This window comes from Pseudorasbora parva, chromosome 20 (assembly GCF_024679245.1).
Source record: "Pseudorasbora parva isolate DD20220531a chromosome 20, ASM2467924v1, whole genome shotgun sequence".
Lineage (NCBI taxonomy): Eukaryota > Metazoa > Chordata > Actinopteri > Cypriniformes > Gobionidae > Pseudorasbora > Pseudorasbora parva.
In genome coordinates this window covers 19,984,579-20,010,193 of record NC_090191.1, presented here as the reverse complement: position 1 = coordinate 20,010,193, position 25,615 = coordinate 19,984,579, and the positions used below count along the sequence as shown (strand labels likewise).

The following is a 25,615-nucleotide window of genomic DNA, read 5'->3' as shown; positions in this document are numbered from 1 at the left end:
ATAGAGAAACGATGGGTCGTTGCCTGTTGATCGCACCTCTTGTGGTCTGATTGGTTGAAGAACCATTCAATTGGGTACAGAGTTATTCGAATAATGCTCATTGATCATGCCTCTTGTGCAGTAGAAAATACAGCGCAGACTCCCCAGACCAATGTTTAATCTTAAATTGAGCTTGGTCTGGTGATAGCCAGACAAGGTATGAATCGTTTTACCAAAAAGATTTTTAGGAAAACAAAAACAAAACAAAGGTTGTAAAGCAAAGGTAGCCGTGGGTAAAAAACTATGAAAATGTTTTGGTTATGTTGTATGCAAATTACTGTTACACTCTATTTCCTCTTTATCCGTTCTACTAACTTTGCGACTACTTGCCAACTAACACTCATTTATTTGCAACTACATGTTACTCTTAGATTATTAGTAGAGTGTTAGGTTTGGGTCAGTAGAACAAGTTAACATGTAGTTGCAAAGTTGCTTATAGTCAGGAGAAAGTCAGTTAAGGAGCATCAAAATAAAGCAGACATTAAGCAGATAGTCTACTAATACTCTAAATACATGTGTTTGCAAAGGTTCTTATAGTTATTAAAATGTCTAAAGTGGACCATCAAAATAAACCTTGCGATGTGCAGTTGGTCATTTAATATACTTAAAATTTGTTAAGATTACAACGAGGTTAAGAACAAATGAATGTGTCTACGCACGTGTTTTGAATTCTGCAGGTTGTGTTAGAGGAAAGGTCGGAATAATGAAAACAGAAAACGTGAGTAAATGAATCCCAGGGTGTGACTGTTTACCTATCGTGTTGCCAGAGCTTCCTCTCCCGCTCTCTCCTCTAACAGAGAGCGTCTGTGTTCATAAACAGACTCAGGGTTGGAGTGTTTATGGCACTTTCCACGAATACAGTACCCTTGAAGACTTTCTTTAAGCATTAGAGGGGCAAATTCCATGAATTTTTCATTATTTTTTCTGAGAAATATTGGATTTGTTAGAATAAATATTATGTGGAATATAATTACCTTAGCATGAATAGCTAGTTCACATCAAGTTTCTTTGTCCACCGTTAAAATGGGGATTTTGACCTGTCCTTGTCAACTTTCTTCACTGTATCCATTCATCATGATTGTAACACAAGTATTACAATAAATAAGTACATATCAAATATCTGATCAAAAGATTATTATAGTACAATATATATATATATTAGTGCTGGGGGAAAATGTATCCTGATTAACCGCGTCCAAAATAAAAGTTTTTATTAACATAATAGTATTTATATAAAAGTGTGTACTGTGTGGCTTCACAATATATATATATATATATATATATATATATATATTATATATATATATATATATATATATATATATATATATATATATATATATATATATATATATATATATATATATATATATATAAAATACACTTTTAATGACTAATAATAATTTAATCATAAACCCATTTATTCTGATAAATGACTTCTCTCAAACACTATTTTTCAGGGTTCGTCCACAGTTGGCAAAGGAAAAGATAGAGGGATGTCACATCTGCACATTTGTGACCCCTGGGGAGCCCCAGGTTGTCTTAGGAAAGGACAAGGCCTTTACGTTTGACTATGTTTTTGACATGGACTCGCAGCAGGAAAGCATCTACAGCAACTGTACTGAGAAACTCATCGAAGGCTGTTTTGAAGGATACAACGCCACTATCTTCGCCTATGGACAGGTAAGACTGTAAAATGACAAGAAACTGAACATTCCATTGTAGGGAAGTAAGCTTGTCCACACTGAAAATGTGGGTTTGCAGCCCAGAAGTAAAAAAGAATGTATGCATATATTAGGGCTGTCAAAGTTAACACTAACGTTAATAACGCGTTAACGCGAAATCATTTTAACGGCACTAAATTTATTTACGCGCGTTAACGCAGCACGCATTTTCTGTTTGATCCGTGGCATAGCCCATAGTTGGAAAAAGTGAGAGCAGTCATAGACGCAAAGAATGCAGCAGCAAACCTTAATAGGGAAAGAAAAGGGTTGACATTAACATTAGTATTCTAAAACAAAAGTGCAGTTTTTGCCTGCAAGCTACCATATTTTCTGTTTAACTTTTATTAGACTCCAGGTCTATAAGACAGAAAAGAGCGTTTTTACACTGAGCACATTCTCTGCAGTCCGAGCACGACGCACTGCTAGCTCGCTCTCGCTCATATCTGAGGTAAATAATTAACACCATCACTTACAGTACATGTGTTTTATTGAACTAAATACATTACATTCCACTACAAACGAATACGCAGGTTAGTTTTCGGAACAAGAGCGCTCCCGAGTCAGTCTTCTTCACGATGTCCAAGTGAATCGCGGCACACATACAAAATACCGGCAGTTCAACAGGGAACGCGGATCTCTTAAAGGGGCCACACTATATTCCAACTCGTGGAATATGGACCTCCTCCAGGTATGGTGTGTTTCTGGTGCGCTCCCAGGTCCACATGACAGCTTTCACATTACCAGTTTTTAATATGAACTGTGTCCTGTTCTGATTTAAACTGCCAGTGTAAAAACTCCCTTTATATTCTAAAAATGAGAGATCACTGCTTATTCTTAATTTTTAAGATTAGGTTTAAGAGACATGAACAATTTCTTTGATAAACATCTCTGACCTTTGATACATCTAGTCTTCATGCTATATTGATTATTATTGAATAAGTATGGTTTCACTAATAATAAATGTACATTTGCATAAAGCATGCATATTTGTCCGAACCCATGTTGATTAGAGTATTGAAAACTTAATTTAAGATACATTTACAATTGCTAAAAATGTGCGATTAAATTGCGATTAATCGCGAGTTAACTCATGGCAATCATGTGATTAATCGCGATTAAATATTTTAATCGATTGACAGCCCTAGCATATATCAAGCGGCAATCTTCCGGTCTTCTCTCTTGAATCCAACACAGAAGTGGCATAAACTGCATAGACTGGCCGCTAGAGACAGGCTCCAAAAGAGAGTCAATCCCATAGACCCCTCATGTTAAAATGCCCAACTTTACGGCAGAAAAAATAAATGTTTACAGCTTGGTACAAAAATTGGTTTCCATGGAAATTGAGGGTAACTTGGATATGGCGTCATTGACAGACAACGCAATGACACGGGCCGTTACACTGGTTAAAATAGCTGATTTGTCTGGATTTAAACATTGTTGAAAACATTTGGGATAATGGAAGTCTACAAATTATATAGCATTGTACTAATGTTTTTTGTATATTTTAATACATACAGTATTGTGCCTTTTAATTATAATAGCATTTTAACCACTAAATATATAAATGTATCTATTTTCTTTATTATTATTTTTTTTTTCTGGTTTAAAAAAAAAAAGTTTATAATTGTTATATTAACTAAATAATGGTAACTGATTTAAATAGTTGTTTTACAAAGGCAAAGCCGTTATCAGTGCTGTGGAGCATGCTACACATCAAGCAAAGCAAACAAACCATGACACTTCTGTCAGAACCTGAATCACAGACATGTCCTGACAAGAACACTGCAATCTTTTTTTCACCCTAATGGATTACTAAAAAGATCTAATTCCTTTAATCTAAATGCATTTGTTAGTGTATTATGTCTCAAGTTCTTTTATTCCATCATGGTCAAAAAACAAAAATCTCCCTCATGAGAGTCCTCGACTCTTCGTCTGTCGTTCTTCGGCTTTCTTAATTCTCCCGCTGTTGTCCGGGGGTCTTGTCTTCCTGTCAGCGTCTCTTTCAGTGTGTGATGTGGCGCAGGCCCTGTGTGTCATTCCTCTGTGTGTCTATGGCAACAGAGACCCCAAACTTCTTTTGTCTGGGCTGTCTCCCTCCTCTGTTGCCCCTGCTAAAAGAAATATCTCTGCTTCGCATTTACCACACGCATATCAACAGCACAGGCAGGTTTTCCACAAGACTATGTAGTCCAACTTTTTAGTGTTGCTTTTTTAAAGTGCCCCTATTATTCTTAAAACTAAGGGTCCTAAGGCCTCCACCAAAAACCAGGTGAAAGCCAGCTGAAAACGCTAGGCGCTCTGCTGAAAACGGCTTGCTGCGAACGTTTGAGAGCGTTTTGGTAGGGCAGCGTTTTTTTCAGTTGAGTGAAAGTGGAAGCCAAGTAGTAACACTTGGAAGTGTTACTAGCATCTCATTTCACAGATAGTTTGTTTCTGTTTTGTTTTTATATACAAAAATGTGTATATAATGTCAAGTATTTGCTCTGGCTCTTGTTTTAAATAATTTCGTTTTGTTTTTATGCTTGTTTTTGTTACTGTTGACGTAGTACAACAGAATTTGGAGGACTGGCAGTTGGTCGGTGTTGTATTTGTCCCGCCCCTCCTCCACTGTGATTGGTCGGCTGGGTAAAAGTGACAGCGTTGAGCGCTGCGTTTAACTGAAAGTTGAACTTTATTCAATGTTCTCGGCGACCGGTAAAAAACGTAGAGCACTTGACCGTGAAATAGACTCTCACCTCCTCCTCACACTCAAACAGTTGGATCCGGCAGCCAGTAAAAAATGCTTTGGTGGACATGCAGCCTAAACTCCTGTACACACAGGGAATATCGCGCACGTTAATCGCCAGCGTTTTTCCGAGACAAGTTTCATCCAAATTCAGTAGATGGCGCTCCCGATACACAAGATGGTGCTGCGGCACTTTACGCACCTGACACTCGCTTGTCACACAGAAGAAGAAGAGAGGTAGTATTTATGCGCTTGCCAAAACCATTCACACACTTTTTTGCTAACTGGCAAGCAGCAGTGTCACTGTGACAGGGATTAGCAGCTCAACCTCTTTGTCATCTTCTTTGTCTACTTACTACTTCTTCATCGTATCAGTGTGTGCTCAGCAAGGCCATTTTGAGCTTGAGCGCCACCAAGTCGTGTTTTCCTTTAACGACAGCAGCTCCAGACACATGAACCAAAGCGCAGATCTCATTGGTCTGCCGGTTTTAACGCGGCGTGTAAAAACAAACAAAAAAAGAACCCAAGGCGTTTTTAAAAAAATTACACTTTTACACCTGCCGTTTTTCTCATCAATGGGCACACTCACATTGGCGCCCTTTGTTTAATCATGAGATGTTAAACGCATGCGAAAAATGTCTGTGTGGACAGGCCTTATAAAATTAAGGCTCTCATAAAATACACTAATTTCTCAAAGAGTCTGAAAACACTATGTTCAAAGATTCAGGCTCTCTTAAACCCTCCTTTCTGAGAGCCTACTCTGCTCTGATTGGTCAGATAGCTCAGGTTGTTGTGATTGGTCTACTGTGCTCTGATTCGTCAGATAGCCCAGAGCCCCAGACTGTTTTGATTGGTCTTCTGTGCTCAGATTGGTCAGAGCCTAGACTGTTGTGTTTGGTCTACTGTGCTCTGATTCGTCAAATAGCACAGTCTGTTGTGATTGGTCTACTGTGCTCAGATTGGTCAGATAGCACAGTCTGTTGTGATTGGTCTACTGTGCTCTGATTGGTCAAATAGCACAGTCTGTTGTGATTGGTCTACTCTACTCTGATTGGTCAGATAGCCTAGACTGTTGTTATTAGTCTACTCTGCTCTGATTGGTCAGATAGCCCAGACTGTTTTGATTGGTCTACTCTGCTGTGATTGATCAGATAGCCCAGTCTGTTGTTATTGGTCTACTCTGCCCTTATTGGTCAGAAGCCCCAGTCTGCATGATACACAGTGATGGCTTCATTAATGGTGTCATTACTCCTTAACAATTCCAGCACCTCGTCCTTTTGTTTGAGGGCGGGTTAAAGTAGATGTTGTTCAACCAATGAAAAACATAGGCTGGAAATATGCAAATATGTTACATTAAAGTAGTAGTTATGTAACTGGAAGTTAGACGATTCATTTCGGCAGTTTAGAATCGATTATTTCTTTTAGGAGACAATAACTTCATTTGTTGTACACTTTGATATTTAAAACTTTTCAGACTGTTTACATTCACAAAGAGCTGCATTACACACTGTATGAAAAATAATGTTTGAAACAAAAGCATAATAGGGGCATCAAATGAGTATGAAGAAATTCAGTATAATTTGTGAGGTACATAAAAATATTCAAAGAAATATTTGTGGCCTGAGGTTGATTACCACTATCCCAATCTGCCATTGGTTGGTCAAACAGATAGTCCCACCTCCAGATCATGCAATTGGTTGAGCTAATGTTGCCATGTTGTGACAGATCAAATATAGCACCGATTTGATTTAACCATTAAATCCAGCAGAAGCTCCAGCCCTATTTGCAAATTTTGAAATTATGTAACGTATGGTGTCTTTCAACTCATAAAGGTTGCATCAAGTTGAACATGTCTCAATATGTTCATGTTCTAGCTGCTTCACTCTCTCTATCAATCCCACATTTTCTTGTAAATTATAATTTTAAAAAAAGCTTTTTTGTTTAAGCCCTTCGTAATTTCTGTCACTTCGACTTCCACTGTAACTGCATTACGGTAATATTTATTTAACTGTATCTATCTATCTATCTATCTATCTATCTATCTATCTATCTATCTATCTATCTATCTATCTATCTATCTATCTATCTATCTATCTATCTATCTATCTATCTATCTATCTATCTATCTATCTATCTATCTATCTATCTATCTATCTATCTATCTATCTATCTATCTAGCTATCTATAGATATGTATATATATTATGTTTGTACAATCTGGGAAACCAGTAAAAATTGTAAAAATAAAAAAAATTGGTATATATTTTTAGTCAATTAGTCAGTAAATTCTCTCTTTAAATAAATACAAACCCTCCAGAACAGTTTTTACTTCTTTCTTTTTACAAAATTAAATGTCAAGTTAAAATTTGTTTCATGGAATCTATTTTACTCCTAGTCAACTCATTTATTTTTATTTTAAAATACAACAAACTTTTACTTTTTAGTCTGTACAAACTGAGGGAAAAGTCTTTTTATTTACTTATTTATTTGTATTTATTGACAACATACCATTGCATGTATATCGCAGGTGATGCTCCTCCATATTTTTATTTTGAAATGATCTGTAATATTTAATGCAAAAGGAGGAACTTCAAAACACAAAAGTTACAATATCTTCTTTTTGAGTAGTCTTCTTTACCTGACATCCTCCTGAACCTTTTCAGACTGGTTCGGGAAAGACGTACACCATGGGCACGGGCTTCGATGTCAACGTCTTGACTGATGAGGAGTTGGGAATTATACCACGGGCGGTCAGCCACCTCTTCAGGGGCATCGAGGAGCGCAGACAGGCCGCCACAGAACAAGGGCGACCCGTACCCGAGTTTAAGATCAACGCCCAGTTCTTAGAGGTAAATAAAAACATCTACTGTCAGTTTCTCCTGGGGTCAAGTTTCATCCAAGCTCAAGAAAATATCTTAGCGTTCTTACGACTGGCAGACGTGTTATTTCTGGTGTTAACTCAACATCTTCACTTCAGTTATCTCTTCATATCAGCATTGGGGTTTTAAATTTATCCTCTGATAAGTGTAGCAGTGCCGGCATGTTAAGGGTGGTGTTGACAGCGCGCCACAAATAACGCCTGTCATACTATTGGCAGGCGTTAGAGATTTTAGCATGCATGTCTGAGCTTGGCTAATTAATTACCTAACCACTCCTGCATGTTTTCAGCTGTCTAAGGTGCGGCGTTTTGTTTCATAGTTGTACAATGAGGAGGTGCTGGACCTGTTTGATTCCACTCGAGATGCAGAGGCCCGCAAGCAGAAATCCCACATTAAGATCCACGAGGATGCCAATGGAGGAATTTACACAGTGGGAGTCACAACACGAACCGTTAGCTCAGAAGCAGAGGTTGGTTTTATACTAGAGTTTGCAGAGATGTATTTGGCCTTTCTGCACAGTTTGCTAAAATTGATTTGAAAAATGTGTATTTTAATTAACACAAAGCTTACAAGTTCTTCTTCTGAGACTAAATTTAAACAGTATCTCCCCATAGAGCTTTAAAGCTACCAACTTGGGTCAGACCTTCAGACTGCTCTGACTCTGGTTGCTATATCTTTTCTAACTGATCCGACTTACAATTTTCAAACTGATGTAAAAACTGGCGATCAAAACTACACAAAAAAATCACATAAAGTTTAATTGAAGGATTCAAAACTTTCATACAATAACTCGAATAGAGTATTTTGCTTCATTCATCGAGTATCTATTACTAGCAAAGACTAGCGACTAGCTTAGGACATGCTAGCAACATGCTAATTCATGCTAGGAACGTCCTAAAAATGCTAGCAACATACTACCTCATGCTAGCAAAGTGTTAAATCATGTTAGTAACATGTTGAAACATGCTAGCAACATGCTTAAACATATTAGCAACATGTTAGTGTAAGATCTAGCGGTAAGATCTAGTAACATGATAATCCATGCAATAACATGTAAATGCATAACCAACACAAAAGTTTGTCCCAACGAATTTTACTTTCTAGTAATACTTTTTTTCTGTAAATAAATAAATGAATAAATAAATAAAATCTGTATAACTGTATTTATACGCTAATTTTAAGATTTTTATTTATTTATAAAAATAAATGTCTGTTATGTTTATTAGTAATATTTACTTTAAGTTTTGTCTTAAAAAATACAAAATAATCTTTAAGGTAATTAAAAGCAAAAAAATATATTTTTTTTTTATTTGTAATATACATTTTATAAAAATAAAACTGTTATTTTTTATTTTATAATTTTTTTTTTTTTTTCCAAGTTCGTCTTTTTGGAAGGTCATAATTAAAAAAAGTTTCTGTTTTAATTACAATATAAAAGTTATATTATATATATATAATAGTACAGTACATTATATAATATTTGTATTTCTCTACAAACAAAAAATCTATGTTATAAAAAGTTTATCAGGTATTTTAAAGTGTATTGGTTCATCAGTGAATGCTATGCTACATTGTCTCTGCGTTGTCAGTCGCACGCACGAGTTGTGGATTACCCAGAATTCTCTTTCCTGACTCATTCAGATGCTGCAGTGTCTCAAATTGGGCGCTCTGTCCCGCACCACAGCCAGCACTCAGATGAATGTCCAGAGCTCACGCTCCCATGCCATCTTCACCATCCACCTGTGCCAAGTTCGCGTCTGTGCCTCAGACAATGTAGGTTGTCAAATCACCCACAGCTGGAAAATTTTATCTCAGCTGTTTAACTCACTCTCAGCTGTAAAAGCATGTTTTCTCATAAAATCTGAATTGGAGTTTAAAATAAGCCTGTTAGCTTTCTTTTATGGGAATCTTTATGTAGATTGAGCTCTATAATAATATACTCTAATTGTACATCCTTCAATTTTTAATTGTATGTCGCTTTCCAGGATACAGAGACGGATAACAGACTGGTGAATGGCTCCACAGAGATGAATGAGTTTGAGACGCTAACGGCTAAGTTTCACTTTGTGGATTTAGCCGGCTCTGAGCGACTGAAGAGAACAGGGGCCACAGGGGACCGGGCCAAAGAGGGCATCTCTATCAACTGTGGACTGGTAAGAACAGGAGTTAAATTAGAAAGTGGGATAAACAATAAAATACTCAGTTTCTCACAGTATTGCTACAAGACCTAAACAATATGCGTGTTAACATGATTTCATTGCTTAATAACCTTTTCTGTGTTAAGTCATATCCAGTTTTGCCACAAAATAATAATAATAAAGTATAGAATGAAGTAATACTTAAGTATTTAATTATTACTATTATAAAGTATTATTATTTAAGCATAGGATTTATGGAACTAAACTGATATACAGTATTAGTAAAATTAAGAGAGCTAGAATCTGGCAATAAAGACACGTGGGAAGCTTGACATCCATTAAAATGCACCTGCTGCAAGTGTGAATGCCACCTGGTGGTTTGCAGAGAACATTTACATTTACTTTTATGCATTTGGCAGACGCTTTTATCCAAAGCGACTTACATTGCATTCAAGGTACATATTTTACAGTATTATCAGTTCTTGCTTTCCCTGGGAACCGAACCCATGACCTTGGCATTGCTAGCGCCACTCTCTACTGGTTGAGCTACAGGAAAGCATGAACAAACACACCATTAAAATAATGATTTATTAAAATACGTTTTTTTTTTTTTCTTTTTTTTTTTTTTTTCTTAGACTTAGACAGACTTTTTCTTAGTCTGATGTTGCATAAAGCCTGAAATAGGTCTTGTATGCATTGAGTAAAACATCTGATTGGGATTTTTCTGACAAAAATTGTGAATGTGAAATACAATTATAAAAAAATAAAATAAAAATGTCTATATTAATTGACTATATTAAATATTTTACTGTAAAAAAATAGTATTTAAGTGAAATATAATAATAATAATAATAATAATAATAATAATAAAAATGTGTTAATTTCTTAATTTTAAAATGTTAAACCATCCACTTTTTATTTTGAAGCATCATTTGTGATTTAATAATTGGACTAAGCCATTTCACAATTTCAGTTTTATTTCGATTAATCGCATTGCCCTAAACGAATTGCTGTTATTTTTTTCTGTGGAATATGAATAAGAATCTTCATGCAGCTCTTTCCGAAAGTTTATCAGTCTCTAAAAAGAAATTCAAAATGACACTACAAAGACTATCAGAATGTATAGTGTATTTTTTAGAGCTTGACAGACTGCCATGTGCCATTGAATAGAAAGAACCAAATAGCAATTGTACTTTTGTGTTCCATAAAAAAAAAAGGGAAAAAAAAGATAACCGCATACAGGTTTGGAACTAAATGGCCGCAAAGTTAAATAACATTATATGTATTTACGAATGAACAATTCTTTTAATGTGAGTCATTTACTGTATATTTGGCCGGTAACACCACTGATAACTAATCATTTTGTCTTTGTTTTGTGGTGGTAAAGTTAGCGCTGGGCAATGTGATCAGCGCTCTGGGAGACAGGAGCAAACGCTCCACACATGTGCCTTACCGTGACTCCAAACTCACTCGCCTGCTTCAAGATTCCCTGGGAGGAAACAGGTACATTTTCCCCATCTTTTTAGACAATTTATTAGGTGCAAATCCAGGCGTTTCTGCTTTTTTTCAAACCTTGCCTCTCCTTTGTGACCTCCAGTCAGACGACAATGATCGCCTGCATCAGTCCGTCAGACAGAGACTTCATGGAGACCCTGAACACGCTGAAGTACGCGAACCGAGCCCGTAACATCAAGAACAAAGTGATGGTGAACCAGGACCGGGCCAGTCAGCAGATCAGCGCTCTGAGAACAGAGATCGCCCGACTGCAAATGGAGCTCATGGAGTACAAGACGGTTTGTGCTGCGATTGTTTAGTTTTATTTAACTTCATGTTTGCGTCAGAATTTGATGTTTTATGTGATCTGAGAAGATTATTTTGTTTATATAATATGATATAATATAATATAGGAACTTAGTTTTCCCAATTTAAATTCAAATTATTATTTGTAACAATATTTACATTTTAATTAACCTAATTATAACATCAAATAATATGTTTAATTTTATATATTTATTTTTGAAACAGGGCAAGCGCATGGTTGGCGAGGATGGACTGGAAAGCATCAATGATATGGTGCATGAGAATTCCATGTTGCAGACAGAAAACAATAACCTGCGTGTACGAGTGAAGGCAATGCAGGAAACCATCGACGCCCAGAGAGCCAGGCTCACTCAGCTACTGAGCGACCAGGCCAACCAGACCCTCGCCAGATCAGGTACTCGCTCACTGGGAACAAGATGTGTTTTGGTCAATCGGATCACAAGTAAATGATAGAGGCACATTCCCATTTACACTCAGTGTTTTAATCCACCTCTTTTGTCCAATTTCAACCACTTCTGTCCTGATTTCTTCAAGGGGAGGGTCTATACTGCCCTACAAAGGCAAAATACCTTAACTCACTGGAGTGTGGAACTGAGAAAAATGACTTTAAAGATTTTTTGTTGTCCAGCCAAATTAGTTATAGGTAGGACACTGGAAATCTGGCATTTAGATGTTTTAGTAATGACAAGTATCTACATACACTTTTTTTTTACTCAAACTTGACTTTTGACCCCTATTTTGAAGTTACTGCACTCTGCCTTTGTATTGTCTGCAAAAAATGTGGAGTCATGCCAAGGCAAAAGGCAGTAACTTCCATATTATCAATATTTGGTTGCTGATCACCATTTGCAAAATCAATATAGTAACACCTTTATAAAATCTAATGATCATGGCATTTATTTGGGATGATTTACAATTAATTATAGCCATCTTCTTATTATTAAGGACACAATACCTCTAGTAAAGAGAATCTTCATTGGTGTGCAGCAAAACTTACAGGTTGATAGGTGACACTGAATTATATGAACAAGATAAGATTATTTCTAATGAGTAAACATTTGCATATATAATGCAAAGATATAAAAAATAGAACAAATAAAAAATCTTGTAAAAATGCATGTGATAAATAAGACAAATAGCAAACAGTGCCGCTGGTTAATCAAGGGTTAAGTTTGGCTATCACGCTATTATATTTTGGCTAATGACAGCGCTGACTGGATCGGATTGCCCATTCATAGGCTAAACAGAGTAATTATTTATTGCAATATGTTTTTAATGTTTTTATCTAGTAAAAAAAGATACAATAGGCTACATAGCTTATACTTTTACATCTTTGAATGAAAATCGCCTAGCCTAAAGGACAACTTTTAGATTGATGTGAACGACAGGAATAATTCTCAGAATGCTTGTGGATTAAACATCTCCGATGACGTTCATTGGCATGGATTTTATCGGGTTTACAAGAAAAGGTAGGATATATGGATATAATTGCGAACTGTTACTAGCCTACTGATTGTATGCGTGATCGCACACTGTCACTGCATTCGAGTAGCCTACACACACTCGTGCAGTGGGCAGCCCCAGACTGCCTGACAGCGCGCTGAGAGAATATTCTGCATTATGAAAACATGTATGACAGTACACAGGCTACACCGTAACTCAAACGCGGCAAACTTTAATAGACATTAATACAAAGGCGGGACACCATAACTGCATGTCGGTACCGTAACTTAATTTAGACGCATGGCTAAACAAAGGCAGAGTACCGTAACTCAGTTTGAGTGTTCTAAAACCAAGGCAAAGAGCGGTAACTGCTGTTACGGTGTTCTGCCTTGGTTTCTCCTGGGCTTTTGGAAGTTACTGTTCAGACAATCCATCATTTTCTCGAAAAAACAACATAATTGACTAACGATATTTATCCACATGATAAAGGAGGTCTTGAAAGTCCCAAAAATGTCAATAACTCATTTTCGACCAAAAACGAAGTTACGGCCTTTTGCCTTTGCACGGCAGTATAGATGGGTACATGTATGGCCTTTTTTAGATCTTTCACTCTAATGGAGGAAATAAGCTCACGTAATTTACATATAAACACGCCCGCCAATGACGGAGAAAAACTAAGAGAACATCAGCTTTCGTTACTGCTCTGACAGCCACAAGGGTTAGAAAACAGGAATTGTGAGAGAACATTGTGCTTGGTATGTTTTTCATCTTCAAACCAAATTTGGGTCTTCAGCCAACAAGTTTAAATCCTGTAGGTAGGGTGCTTCCCATAATGTTTACGTGTTAGCTGGGGACACTAAAATTTCAACTAAATATCCAAATGAATGTAATTACTAAACTAAATTAACTATAACAACTAAATTACTGATCTGCCCATATTGTTGCTATATGACAATTGAAGTGAGCTGATAACATTACTGTTTTCTCCAGAGTGGCTCTGTACAGCCGAATCAAATTAGTGAAGTTAATAAACGTAATTTCGGGAGGAGTACGCCCATCTAATCTTTCAATTAATACCAAGGTATAAAACCAGCAGCTTACCTCTTCCCCTTTTTGGTTCCTGAAGCATCCCTCCTCCTCCCCTGCTCCTCCTTTTGTACACCACATTGGTGGTGGTTGAGGAGAGATCCCTGACATGAGTGTAAAGCGCTTTGGGTGTACAGTAGTACATATGAAAGCGCAATATAAATGACTCATTCATTCATTATTTTATTCATTCAATTTGCCTGTTATAGGGGGGCAATCGGAGCTCGGGTAGAATATCCTCTCCGAGCCCCTCTATAGCAGACAGCAAGCCAAATCTGTTTACCACTTTCACTAAGATTATATGGGCACACAAACTCGTGAATGTTGCATTATTTTCCTGTTAACACTATCACTACCTGCTGCTAATACCGAAGGAGCTTATATACAGTAGTATGTATGCTTTAATAGATGTCATATTCCTATTGGTAGATGTGATCAGCCAACAGTCATCTGATGTGAGCTTTACTAATGTGACCTGCCAGAATTAACGCTATACACTGGATAAATTAAATATCAGATATTTTAGGTAAACTAGTAATAATAATGCTAATACATAGTAAGAGACATAACAAATTTTATACACGTTAAATGCCAAACATAATATTTAGCTTTCTGGTAATTTGGTGCAACCCTGTTAGCACATGACTTGTCCTATTAACAAATGGAATATTCTTCAAAATTGTGACAATCAAGGTGTAACGATGCCACATTTGTTAACATTAGTTAATGTACTAACAAACTAACAATGAATGATATGTTTTTTAATACGTTTATTTGCCTTTATTAATGTTAATTCATTAACTTTTGTGTTAGTTCACACTGGATTAAATAATGTTAACAGATACAGTACATCTTTTGATCTTAAAAGAGATTAACATTTAAATAGTTTAATAATTGCTTCAAAAGTATTGTCCATTGTTAGTTTATGTCAAACCAAACCAAACTAATGTTTCAGTTGAAACCTTATTGCAAATTGTGAATGGTGTAACATTATTTGGACTCTTTCATGATGGGAAGTGCATAAAATTGCTCACAATACTGACTACATTTGTTATGTTCAGTCATTTGACAGTGATATCCAAATTGTTTTAAGAAAAATTATCAAATGTATATTTTTAATATTGAAAAATATGCATATCAATAACTATAATGCAGCAGGTAATCCCAAACAGCATCCCTGTTACCCATTCTGTTGTTTTGTTTACATTCTATTTTTTTAATGCTTACCACCAGAAAACGTCAAATACATATTAATTTGGTTTTAATTGTTATCAGGGAAATTTTGTTAACAGGGTTGTAAACCAGGTTAGTATCAGGGTTGAATACTCAGAAAAAATAAACCTTCATTATATTTAGTTTGATCTTCTGAAAAGTGGACAACTTCCTTTTCAAAGCTTTCTTTTATCGACTTTTGATGAAATGGAACAAAAAATATGACTCACCTACACAAGATGGATTATTTCCCTGCACTGTATTATGTTCACTGTTTTATGTGCCCAAACAAAAAATGTCATTACAATTTAATAACCCACACATTTTTTTTTTTTTGCAGGTGAGGGAAGTGAAGAGATTGGAAACATGATCCACAATTACATCAAAGAGATTGAGGAGCTCAGGTAATGCATGCAAACACAACACACCCATATCTCAGAAGTTCTTAAACTTCTCTGTGTGTAATGTTTGTCGGTTGTGTGGTCTTCAGGGCAAAGCTACTGGAGAGTGAATCTGTGAATGAAAACCTGCGGAAGAACCTGTCCCGCGCCTCTACCCGCTCCTCATTTTACACCGGCCCGACCTCCATCACCCCCGGCCACATTGCACCTGAAAAAGATGCCGCAGACATCATCGAGATCGCAAAGAAAGACCTGGAGAAACTGAAGAAAAAGGAGAAGAAGAAAAAGAAGAGGTAAGCTACTGACATTGCTGCTTAACCATGTCATTGAGAAACATCGGATTTCCTTTTTCTCCTTCGACAAAGGAGGGTGTGTCAGGGTTTGTTCTGGTGTATGCCTCAAATATATGGTGTACAATTTCAATGCTTCCCTACGGGCATCCTCATTGTTGATAAGTTCCCAATAGGAAACATTTGAAAAAGGTTGTAAAACAAATGCACTCATGCGTGGCTGTCCATCTTTTTTCTTCCCTGACCTTTTCACTCGCATGCATTTGTCAGCTTGGTTAAGTCAGATACCCTGGGTTAAAAAAAGAAAAGAAATCACAGGTTGTTTGAGAGTGTAATTTTTTTTGTTATTTTCAGTGATTCATTGGAGTCCACATTTTCTCTGATTGGTCGATCTCACTATAGAATTCTGGGTAATGTAGTACAACCCCCGGTAATTGTGCTCGTAAATATTTTTGTTTGTTTTAAGCGTTTTATGGCTACAATATTAGTTGAAATAGCTTTAATGACTATATAGTGCAGCAGAAATTACGTATTTTTGTAGGCCAACCCGGAAGTTCATCCTTGTTTTCTCAACAAAAACCCAATAGACTTCATCCATTGGCTTTTAAATTATTGCAGAAAATAAGCTCTTTTACCAATAAAAGAGTCTTACACGTTTTGTTTTGTCATGGCAATCTTTAATTTTAATTAATTTTGAAGCCCAAATACAATTGCTAGTAGTACAAAGCTGCACATAGGCTATAAACAAACAACACGATGGTCACATGACTTCAGCATCACCACCGTTAAGCTTCTGACAACTCCTTCAATCTTTATTTGAAAAACATTTTCCCTAAAAAGTTTGAGGTAAAATGCCTTGCAAAAGCGTGAGTATAAACACAAGACTGTAAAAGTGGACTGGTGAGTAGATGAATTTAGTAGATGTTCGACATGATTTTGTTTAATGTCCCTCTTTAGTCCCATTTAGCCACTTGTTAGAAATTGCCTTTTTCAAGACATTCAAAAAGTCACAATGGGGTATTACTTGTGTATCTTAGGTCTTAGAGCACAAATATTGTCCCATTTAATGAAAATATATTTTGAGCTTGTGTTAACCACACACCATATTTCAGACATTTAACTAAAAACCCATTCAAAAACCAATTGACTTCATGATAATGGAACAGAAAGTGCTAGACTGCCAACTTGTTTCTGGGTTTTGGCCTACAAAAATATGTCATGCCTGTCTGTTTACATCAAATTCTTTTATAAAAAAACAAAACCTTAAAGTATATGATTTTTCAAGTATTCCTGTTCCTCACATGTTCTTCTTTACTGTCATCTTTGGAACCGTGGTTCCTCTTACTCGCACCTCACCCCCACCAAACCCATTCACTCTTGAAGGCTTCAGCTGATGGATGAAGGTGCTCATGAAGATCTTGAGAATGCCAGGTTGGAGAATGTCATTAAATGCTGTTGCTCCACTAACCGTAGTCTGCGCACCATGGAAAAGTTGACCCATTGTACTTTCCTTTTCTTTTCTCTATAACACGATAAACGTCAATGGTTTGAAGGTTTAGAGTCTGTGAATCTGTTTCAAAACCTAGAGAGCTGTCTATGTAGTCAGCTACCTTAAAGGTGCAGTGTGTAGTTTTTATGAGGCTCAATTGACAGAAATGCAATATAATATACATAACTATGTTTTCAGTGGTGTATAAAGACCTTAAATAATTAACTATTATGTTGTTATCACCTTAGAATGAGCCATTTCTATCTACATTCACCATGGGTCCCCTTACAGCGAAATCTCAGTTTTGCGCCGCCATGTTTCTACAGTAGCCCTAAATGGACAAACTCTAAAGAGCGCTAGCTACTCTCTGCTGTTTCAGACAACGACATCTTTGTCCTGTGTCGGCCACCATAGCTTCTCTATTTGCCTCGAAAGGGAGGGGTGAGTGGTGGGTGGTTGCTAAATGCTGCTAAAGTTTGCTCATTGCACCTTTAAGGGTGAATAAGTGGATGATTTCAAACATAACCCTCAGGAGTCTGAGCTGTTTTGGGGCACTACATAATGCTCCTTGAGTGAAGTGTGATGTTAGCATATTGCTAAGCTAATAATTTGTTAATAAAACAACAACAATAAAAGGTACAAAAGTAGAGTAGAACACTGCATTTGTAATCAGATTGAACTATTTGTACTTATTCTTATCAACTTTGAGTGTCATCTAAGTATTATAGTAGATATTTTCTCAGGCTAACGTTAGCATGTTGCTAGGCTAATGTTTTGATGCTCTACTAAGTCCATGAAGTATAAATGGTTTTGCCCTAAATTTCAGTCAAAGAAACGTATCTCATAATTATGCAGTATTTTTATGGTACCTACTCTTTTGGGAGCTCGTCTATGTTGCCTTAAAATGCTGTCTAAGTAGGTAGCTCACTAAGGTTTGGAACAAAGCTTTAGAGTTCTCTTCCATTCTGTTGGATTTTATCCTTTTTGCACTTCAAGATTTGTAATCAACTCACGTTTGATTAATGTGATGACGCTTCAGAGTTTAACAGTAGCCTATAATAAAGTGCAACTAATTCACTAACCTTTAATTATTTAATCAGTTATTAAAAGGTATTGGAATCTTGTGATTTAAATGCCCCATGCAATCTAAATCAAAGTTTTGGACTCACAATAGATATACATCAACACTGCAAAGCAAATGTGATTGTCAACAATTCCATGAGGTCTTTAGGTAAATGGCGGCACTATAGGGGTTGCCTCTTATTAAATTTGACGTGATATAGGTTTTTATGATATTTTTCTCTCATACAGTGTCATAAAGGAGGAGGGGCCAGATAACGAGCAGGATAAAGAGGCCTCCGAGAGAGCCAATGAAGAGCCAGATATTGTAAGTTAAACTCTTTCTTGTGTGTTCAAAAGATATGCTGACTAAAATAGTATTTTTTAGTAGTAGTACAGTAGTAGTGTCTCTGGAATTCTACAAGGCATTGCTTCTAATAATGCCAATGCTTCTATAGGATGGGAGTGATCATGATGAAGGCGAGGAAGCCGAGGTTGAGGAAGAGGAGGATGAGATAGAAGTGGACAGCTCTGATGAGTCTGACTCTGAGCTGGAGGAAAAAGGTAAAAATCCTGCATTTAATTTCTATCGGTCAGGTCTTCTTTTTAAAAAAAATTGAAGCTTGTTTGCGCCACAGAATAAAAACAATGTCAAGGATAATTGAGATTCACTTTTTTCTCGCAAATACAAGTTTACATCTTGCAATTCTGTTTATATTATTGAATAAAAAACAACCTCCATTCTGTTCATTTTCTGTGTTGACAGAAGACTTCCAGGCGGATCTGGCCAACATCACGTGTGAGATCGCCATCAAACAGCGGCTGATTGATGAACTGGAGAACAGTCAGAGACGTCTGCACACGCTCAAACAACAGTATGAGCAGAAACTCATGATGCTGCAGAGCAAAATCAGAGACACACAGCTGGAGAGAGACCGCGTACTGCATAACATGGGTACAACACACACTCATACACAACTAAGTAATGTATATTAATATGCGAGTAATGAGCACTTCACAAAATCTTCAAAATTTTGGAAGAAATTTGGATTTTTTTAATGTTTTGAAATGGGCCTCTTATGCTCACCAAGTTTGAATTTATTTGTCAAAAATACAGTAAAACAGTAATATTATTTAATATTATTACTATTAAAAATAAAAAAAAATTCTGCTTAATACTTGGAAACCATGCAATATTTTTTCAGGATTCTTTGACTTATGTAAGTTCAAAAGAACAGTATTTATTTGAAATCTTTTACAACATTATACATGTATTTACAGTCACTGAGCAATTTAATTTTTTCCCCCAAAACTTTTTAGCAGTACTGTATCACAGTTTACAAAAAAATGTTAAGCAGACTGAAAAAATGTTTTCAACATTGACAAGTATAAAAAATTACTGCACACTGAATCTGGGTGTTTTCTGAAGGTTCATGCGAGTAATAGTTGCTTTGTCACAGAATAGATTACATTTTAAAATACAGTATATTACAAGAGAAAATGTTATTTTAAATTGTAATCAAATATTTCACAATGTTACTGTTTTTACTTCATTTTTCATCAAATAAATGCAGCCTTGGTGAGTGACTTTGAAAAACATTACAAAATCATAATTATTCCAAACTTTTGACTGGTATAGTGTACATGAAATTATGCTCCTAGAACCTTAATCTTTAAGTACATCTCTACTGCCCTCTTCTGGTTTGTTTTGGAAACAGTTTGAATGAAAATACAAATGCACAAGTAATAATAATACAAAAATAACTTAAAGCAAACTGTAAGCACAGAGTAAGTGGCACTGCAGCACAACTGTAGAAGCGTAAATTTGCTACTTAAAAGTCGAAAGTTGAGATCACCTTTCTGTGCAGGCTCAGTGGAGACATGTACGGAGGAGAAAGCAAAGAAGATTAAATCAGAATACGAGAAGAAGCTCAACTCTATGAACAAGGAGCTGCAGAAACTGCAGTCTGCACAGAAGGAGCACGCACGCCTGCTGAAGAACCAGTCACAGTACGAGAAACAGCTACGGAAACTACAGCAGGAAGTGACAGAGATGAAGAAAACCAAGGTACATTTGTGTATTTTTTACTTTTGGTCATACTAAAGGGCAGTTGAAGCTGATCTGGGCAAGCATCGGTGTAGTGTCTCATTGCTGTTATCTGTTGAGCTCAGGTTGGTCTGATGAAACAGATGAAGGAACAGCAGGAGAGGAACCGAGTCACAGAGACCCGGCGCAACCGAGAGATCGCCACGCTTAAGAAAGACCAGCGCAAACAGGAGGTGACACACTGCACCCTGAACAGCCCCAGAGAATTATGGGATAATCTCAGACACAGTCACTTCTTATTCTCTCCTCATTTTTTGTCTTTCTTGTCTCGTTTAGCACCAACTAAGGCAGCTTGAGGCTCAAAAGAGACAGCAGGAGCTTGTTCTACGCAGGAGGACAGAGGAGGTGAAAAAGGATTATTTGGGAAAAAAACTACTCTTTTTGTAACAAAAGCACTGGTTTGATGGTTGTAGCTTTTTGGATTAAGTATTGAGGTTGTGTCCACCAAAGTATTTTTCCCCTTGAAGCTAGCCTATTTTTCCAATCGTTTTCAATATGAGCATCACACTTTTAAAACGGCAAAAGCGTCAATTTCATGCTGACCCCTCACCATTTTTTTTACCAGTCGCCGGAATTTGAAGAATATTTAACTTTGGGTAAAACGCAGCGCTCATCACTGTCTCTTTTTACCCAGCCGTCCAATCACAGTGAAGGAGGGACGGGACAAACCCCACACCAACCAACCATGACATTCCGCTTGATAACATATGACAATAACAAGCGCAAGTCTTAATTCAAAACTAGAAATAAAAGCCAGAGCATGTATGTTACATTGTGACAACATTTTTATATTCAGGAACAATCTATTCGCGAAATCGGATACTAGTGACAGTTCCGCGGCTATTTCCGTTGTCATGATAAATCGAGTCCCCCCAGGAATTGGGTCTCCTTTAGGACCCAAGCGGTAATGCCTGATCAAAAGTACACAGCCAAACATCATTCATTTGAAACATGTAATTGGGAACTGTATGGGAGGCAAACAGTACATTTTCAGTTTAATCACAGTAATATGTGTAATTTAATGTAGAATGTAAATAACAAATAAAAAATACTGTATACCATGACATACCTAATATAATGTAATATCTTCCATTAGATAACCTATTAATAATAATAAGAAAAATGACACTAATAATATTACAAATATATTACACAGTTATATAGCTGAAATATTTGGACATTTAACACTTATTTTATTACATGCATTAATACAATGCATGGTGTATAAACTATGCTAGCAGGCTAATCTGGTAGATGTATGCTATGCTAGTATGTATGCTAACTAAAAATGGTAAGAATGAGAAATTCTAGATTTCACAACCTATACTAGTATATAAACCATTTAGTTTAAAATACATTCCCATTAATGGTCATTATAGCGCATTTTAAATAATATAAATCATAATGACATGATTTTTCAGGAATTGTAATCTGGCGCTAAAAATGCTACCGATTATAAGTCCGTTGAAGTAATGGGATCACTCTGGGTCCTAAATGAGACCCGATTTCCGAAGGGGGACTCGCATCATATATAATATCGCATCATAGCACACATAAAGAGTCTCATCTGAACAAAATGCTGCGCTGTCAAAGAGGTCTCAAGCGCCCACTGCAAGGCACTTTCAGGTGACTAAAAATGCTTTGATGGACACATGGCCTTAGATATTAACTCTCAGAGAGAGTTTTAGCATAGTGTTATGGGTTTGGAATGACATGAGCATGAGTAAATGATCACATCATTTTAACTTTAGGGTGTACTAACCCTTTAATCATTCACAGTATAAAACCTTGAGAAAAAAATATTAAGATTTTTTTTTTTCCCCTGCTACTTTGAATCAGATATCTGCCCTGAGGCGCCAAGTGCGACCAGCATCAGGCAAGGTCAACCGTAAGATCAGTTTACCAGAGCCTTTGCAGGAGTCTTCATCCCGTACAGCTCCCACCCGACCACAAACCGCCGGGGCCATGACTTATAATGGGACGAGGTAACTTGTGTGACGTTTCGTTTCAGATGGGTTGGCTCATGAGTGATTGAGTAACTGATGTGGTTATAATATTTGTATTCAAGAAGGTACCAGACGAGAACACGAGGAGTGTACTTTACTAGAACAGCACGGGCCAAATGGCAGTCGCTAGAGCGTCACATTAGTGACATCATCATGCAGAGGATGACCATCTCCAACATGGAGGCCGAGATGATCCGCCTACTTAAGGTAACTGAGAATGACTGAAAAATTATTTGTTTCACAGCCATCAATGACCACTTACTTCGGCTAAAGAGTTTGAGGAAAAGTATTATGATTCATTTTCATTTTAAGCAAATTCGAGATCGAGTTCATTCATTCGCTTAATTCTGTGCGTACAGCAACGCGAGGAGTTGACCAAACGCAGAGAGAAGGTGACGAAAAAGAGGGACAAGATCGCCAGCGAGGACACGGATGCCGACAGGACCGTCGTCTCTCTTAACGAAGAGATGGAGTCGCTGACCGCCAACATCGACTACATCAACGACAGCATCGCCGACTGCCAGGCCAACATCATGCAGATGGAAGAGGCCAAGGTACTTGTTTGAAACAGGAAATGATGTCAGACAGTATCATACCCTAATAATACATACTGAAAAATAATAATAACAATCTAGCAGCAGACCCTGTTTATAATGAGAAAAATATTTTGTGTGGGTCAGAAATGTTTGATTCATTGTCTCAAAAACATTGTCTATCCGTTCTTCACTGTAGGAGGAGGGAGATACAGTGGACGTCTCTGTTGTGATCAGCTCGTGCACACTATCTGAGGCCCGTGTCCTTCTCGACCACTTCCTGTCAATGGCCATCAATAAGGTACTGGAGCTTAGAAGATTTTCATTTTGGAATTAGAGCTGCTCAATATATTAGAAATCACTGGTCAGTATTAGCAATTTAACAGATTTGCATAAATTATTATCATTTGGCTTGTTGGTTTTAGGTAATTTGAGTGTCTTTTTATTTACACAATATATTGTGTATATATATATATATATATATATATATATATATATATATATATATATATATATATATATATATATATATATATATATATATATATATAAATATAATATAATATAATATAATATAATATAATATAATATAATATAATATAGCCTTGGATGCACCCTGATACTGTAAACATGTTTTATGTTTAAGTTTTAGTTTTTCTTTTTTGCCTTCTTTTAACCACAAGTTTATTTTGTAATAATTGTTGGACATAGTTATCAGCCAAAATATCTATATGGGTGTATCCTTAATTCAGTGGTAGCATGATTATCATCAGGCTTAGTTCACCCAAAAATTAGCCAATAATTTACTCACCCTCAAGTCATCCTAGGTGTATATGAAATTCTTCTTTCAGATGAATAAAAGTTGAGTTATATTAAAAAAAAGTCCTGGCTAATCCAAGCTTTATAATGTCAAGGATTGTTGCTCTGTTTTTGAAGTCCATAAAAATGCATCTGTCCGTCAAATAATGTGCTCCACACAGCTCTGGGAGGTTAATAAAGGCCTTTAAAAGTGAATTGATGCGTTTGTGTAAGAAAAACATCCTTATTTAAAACGTTATAAAGTAGAGTTTCGGCCGTTCGCCTTCTGTATTCAGTTTATGGAAAAAGTGTTGAAAGTGCCTCAGCAGTTCAAAGGCTTACACTACCAGGTACACTCGTCAGACATTGCGTACGCATCTTGAACTCCGAGAAGGCACTTTCAACACTTTTCCACGGAAGGCGATCGGCCGGAACCTTAATTAAAAAAAAGTTTTAAATATGGATATTTTTCTCTCACAAATGCAATGATTCATGGGCTAATTTTCATTTTTGGGTGAACTACCCCTTTAAACAATAATCTCTGATTTTAAATTTGAGATAAATTTTAAGGTCACATTTTACATCCATAGTTTGACCCATTTTCAGTTGCAACTGAACATTTAATAATGTAGGCCAAGACTTTTTTCTCCATCTGGATTTCTTGAATCACCTATAAAGTGCTATAATATTTCCGCTTTATATTATTTTCTCACCCAGAAACGTTTCACTGTATAACATCGTTCTTAGGGCTTTCAAGCTGCACAGAAGGAGTCTCAGATCAAAGTGATGGAGGGCCGTTTGAAACAGACGGAGATAAACAGCGCCACGCAGAACCAACTGCTCTTCCACATGCTCAAGGAGAAAGCTGAGCTCAACCCTGAGCTGGACGCTCTGCTCGGGAACGCTCTCCAAGGTCCGACACTGCTTGTTTTTTCTTCTCTAGACTCGTTCCTTTTTAAGTTTGATTTTTGATTCGCTTTTGTCTTTTTGTTGCCTGAATTCAAACAGAACTAGGTAACGTGCCATCGGGTAAGTAGAGGCATTTAGAGCTGTCCACCAGTGCATGTGTCTCCCTCAGACTAACAGACAGTAACAATAGCGTAGAGCTGCATGGGTCTTGCCTAAACCCCCCTGTGGCCTTTACTCTTTGAAGAACATGCCTTTCAGCTGAAGTATCAACTGTAAAAGTCCTTAAGATCTCTCAAGAGCTTCCAATAAAGACCCATGGCGGATGTAGAAGTAGACTTCCAGCTGTTATTAGTTTGTGATAGTGTTAGATTCAGCCCTAGACCCAGTATTATAGGCTACTGTATAATAATAATAATAATGGTATTGCTGTACAGTAAGGTTTCATTAGTTAACATTAGTAATTAGCTAATAATGAAATGCACTTCTACAGCATTTATTAATCTTTGTTCATGTTAATTGCAACATGTACCAATACATTATTAAAATGTTGTATTTGTTAATATTAGTTAATCCACTGTGAACTAACATGAAAAAAATAAACAGCTGTTTTTAAAAAAAATAACTAACATTAACAAAGATTAACACATTTTATTGCTCATGGTTAGTTCATGTTAGTTAATACATTAACTAATGTTAATATATATATATATATATATATATATATATATATATATATATATATATATATATATATATATATATATATATATATATATATATATATATATATATATATTAAACTGCATTGTAAATATTACAAATATATGAATAATAATTAATATAATATGTTATTATATATATATATATATATAAACACAATTAAATTGTTCCAAGCTTCAATGCCACTCCTTGTGATATTTTAATAGCATATTAATAAGTATGATTATCATTAGCACA

The 25,615-nt window shown here is 36.3% G+C and overlaps 1 protein-coding gene across 3 annotated transcripts in view; it reads left to right on the top strand.

The window, feature by feature from the left end:
* Nucleotides 1–25,615, top strand: part of LOC137049783 (kinesin-like protein KIF21A) — a 61,250-nt gene that overhangs the window by 19,777 nt on the left and 15,858 nt on the right. Inside the window, exons 2-24 of one of the 3 annotated variants that reach the window (XM_067428453.1) lie at nucleotides 1,500–1,722; nucleotides 7,151–7,336; nucleotides 7,686–7,835; nucleotides 9,008–9,139; nucleotides 9,352–9,519; nucleotides 10,892–11,007; nucleotides 11,102–11,297; nucleotides 11,530–11,719; nucleotides 15,407–15,470; nucleotides 15,557–15,760; nucleotides 17,141–17,188; nucleotides 18,558–18,633; nucleotides 18,764–18,869; nucleotides 19,072–19,260; nucleotides 20,174–20,373; nucleotides 20,478–20,585; nucleotides 20,689–20,757; nucleotides 22,252–22,397; nucleotides 22,481–22,625; nucleotides 22,778–22,972; nucleotides 23,151–23,252; nucleotides 24,497–24,662; nucleotides 24,758–24,778. In XM_067428453.1, the coding sequence (XP_067284554.1) occupies nucleotides 1,500–1,722; nucleotides 7,151–7,336; nucleotides 7,686–7,835; nucleotides 9,008–9,139; nucleotides 9,352–9,519; nucleotides 10,892–11,007; nucleotides 11,102–11,297; nucleotides 11,530–11,719; nucleotides 15,407–15,470; nucleotides 15,557–15,760; nucleotides 17,141–17,188; nucleotides 18,558–18,633; nucleotides 18,764–18,869; nucleotides 19,072–19,260; nucleotides 20,174–20,373; nucleotides 20,478–20,585; nucleotides 20,689–20,757; nucleotides 22,252–22,397; nucleotides 22,481–22,625; nucleotides 22,778–22,972; nucleotides 23,151–23,252; nucleotides 24,497–24,662; nucleotides 24,758–24,778 (3,200 nt within the window). The remainder of the gene's footprint in view (nucleotides 1–1,499; nucleotides 1,723–7,150; nucleotides 7,337–7,685; nucleotides 7,836–9,007; nucleotides 9,140–9,351; nucleotides 9,520–10,891; nucleotides 11,008–11,101; nucleotides 11,298–11,529; nucleotides 11,720–15,406; nucleotides 15,471–15,556; nucleotides 15,761–17,140; nucleotides 17,189–18,557; nucleotides 18,634–18,763; nucleotides 18,870–19,071; nucleotides 19,261–20,173; nucleotides 20,374–20,477; nucleotides 20,586–20,688; nucleotides 20,758–22,251; nucleotides 22,398–22,480; nucleotides 22,626–22,777; nucleotides 22,973–23,150; nucleotides 23,253–24,496; nucleotides 24,663–24,757; nucleotides 24,779–25,615) is intronic. The other 2 variants (XM_067428455.1, XM_067428454.1) reach the window with 2 other exon arrangements.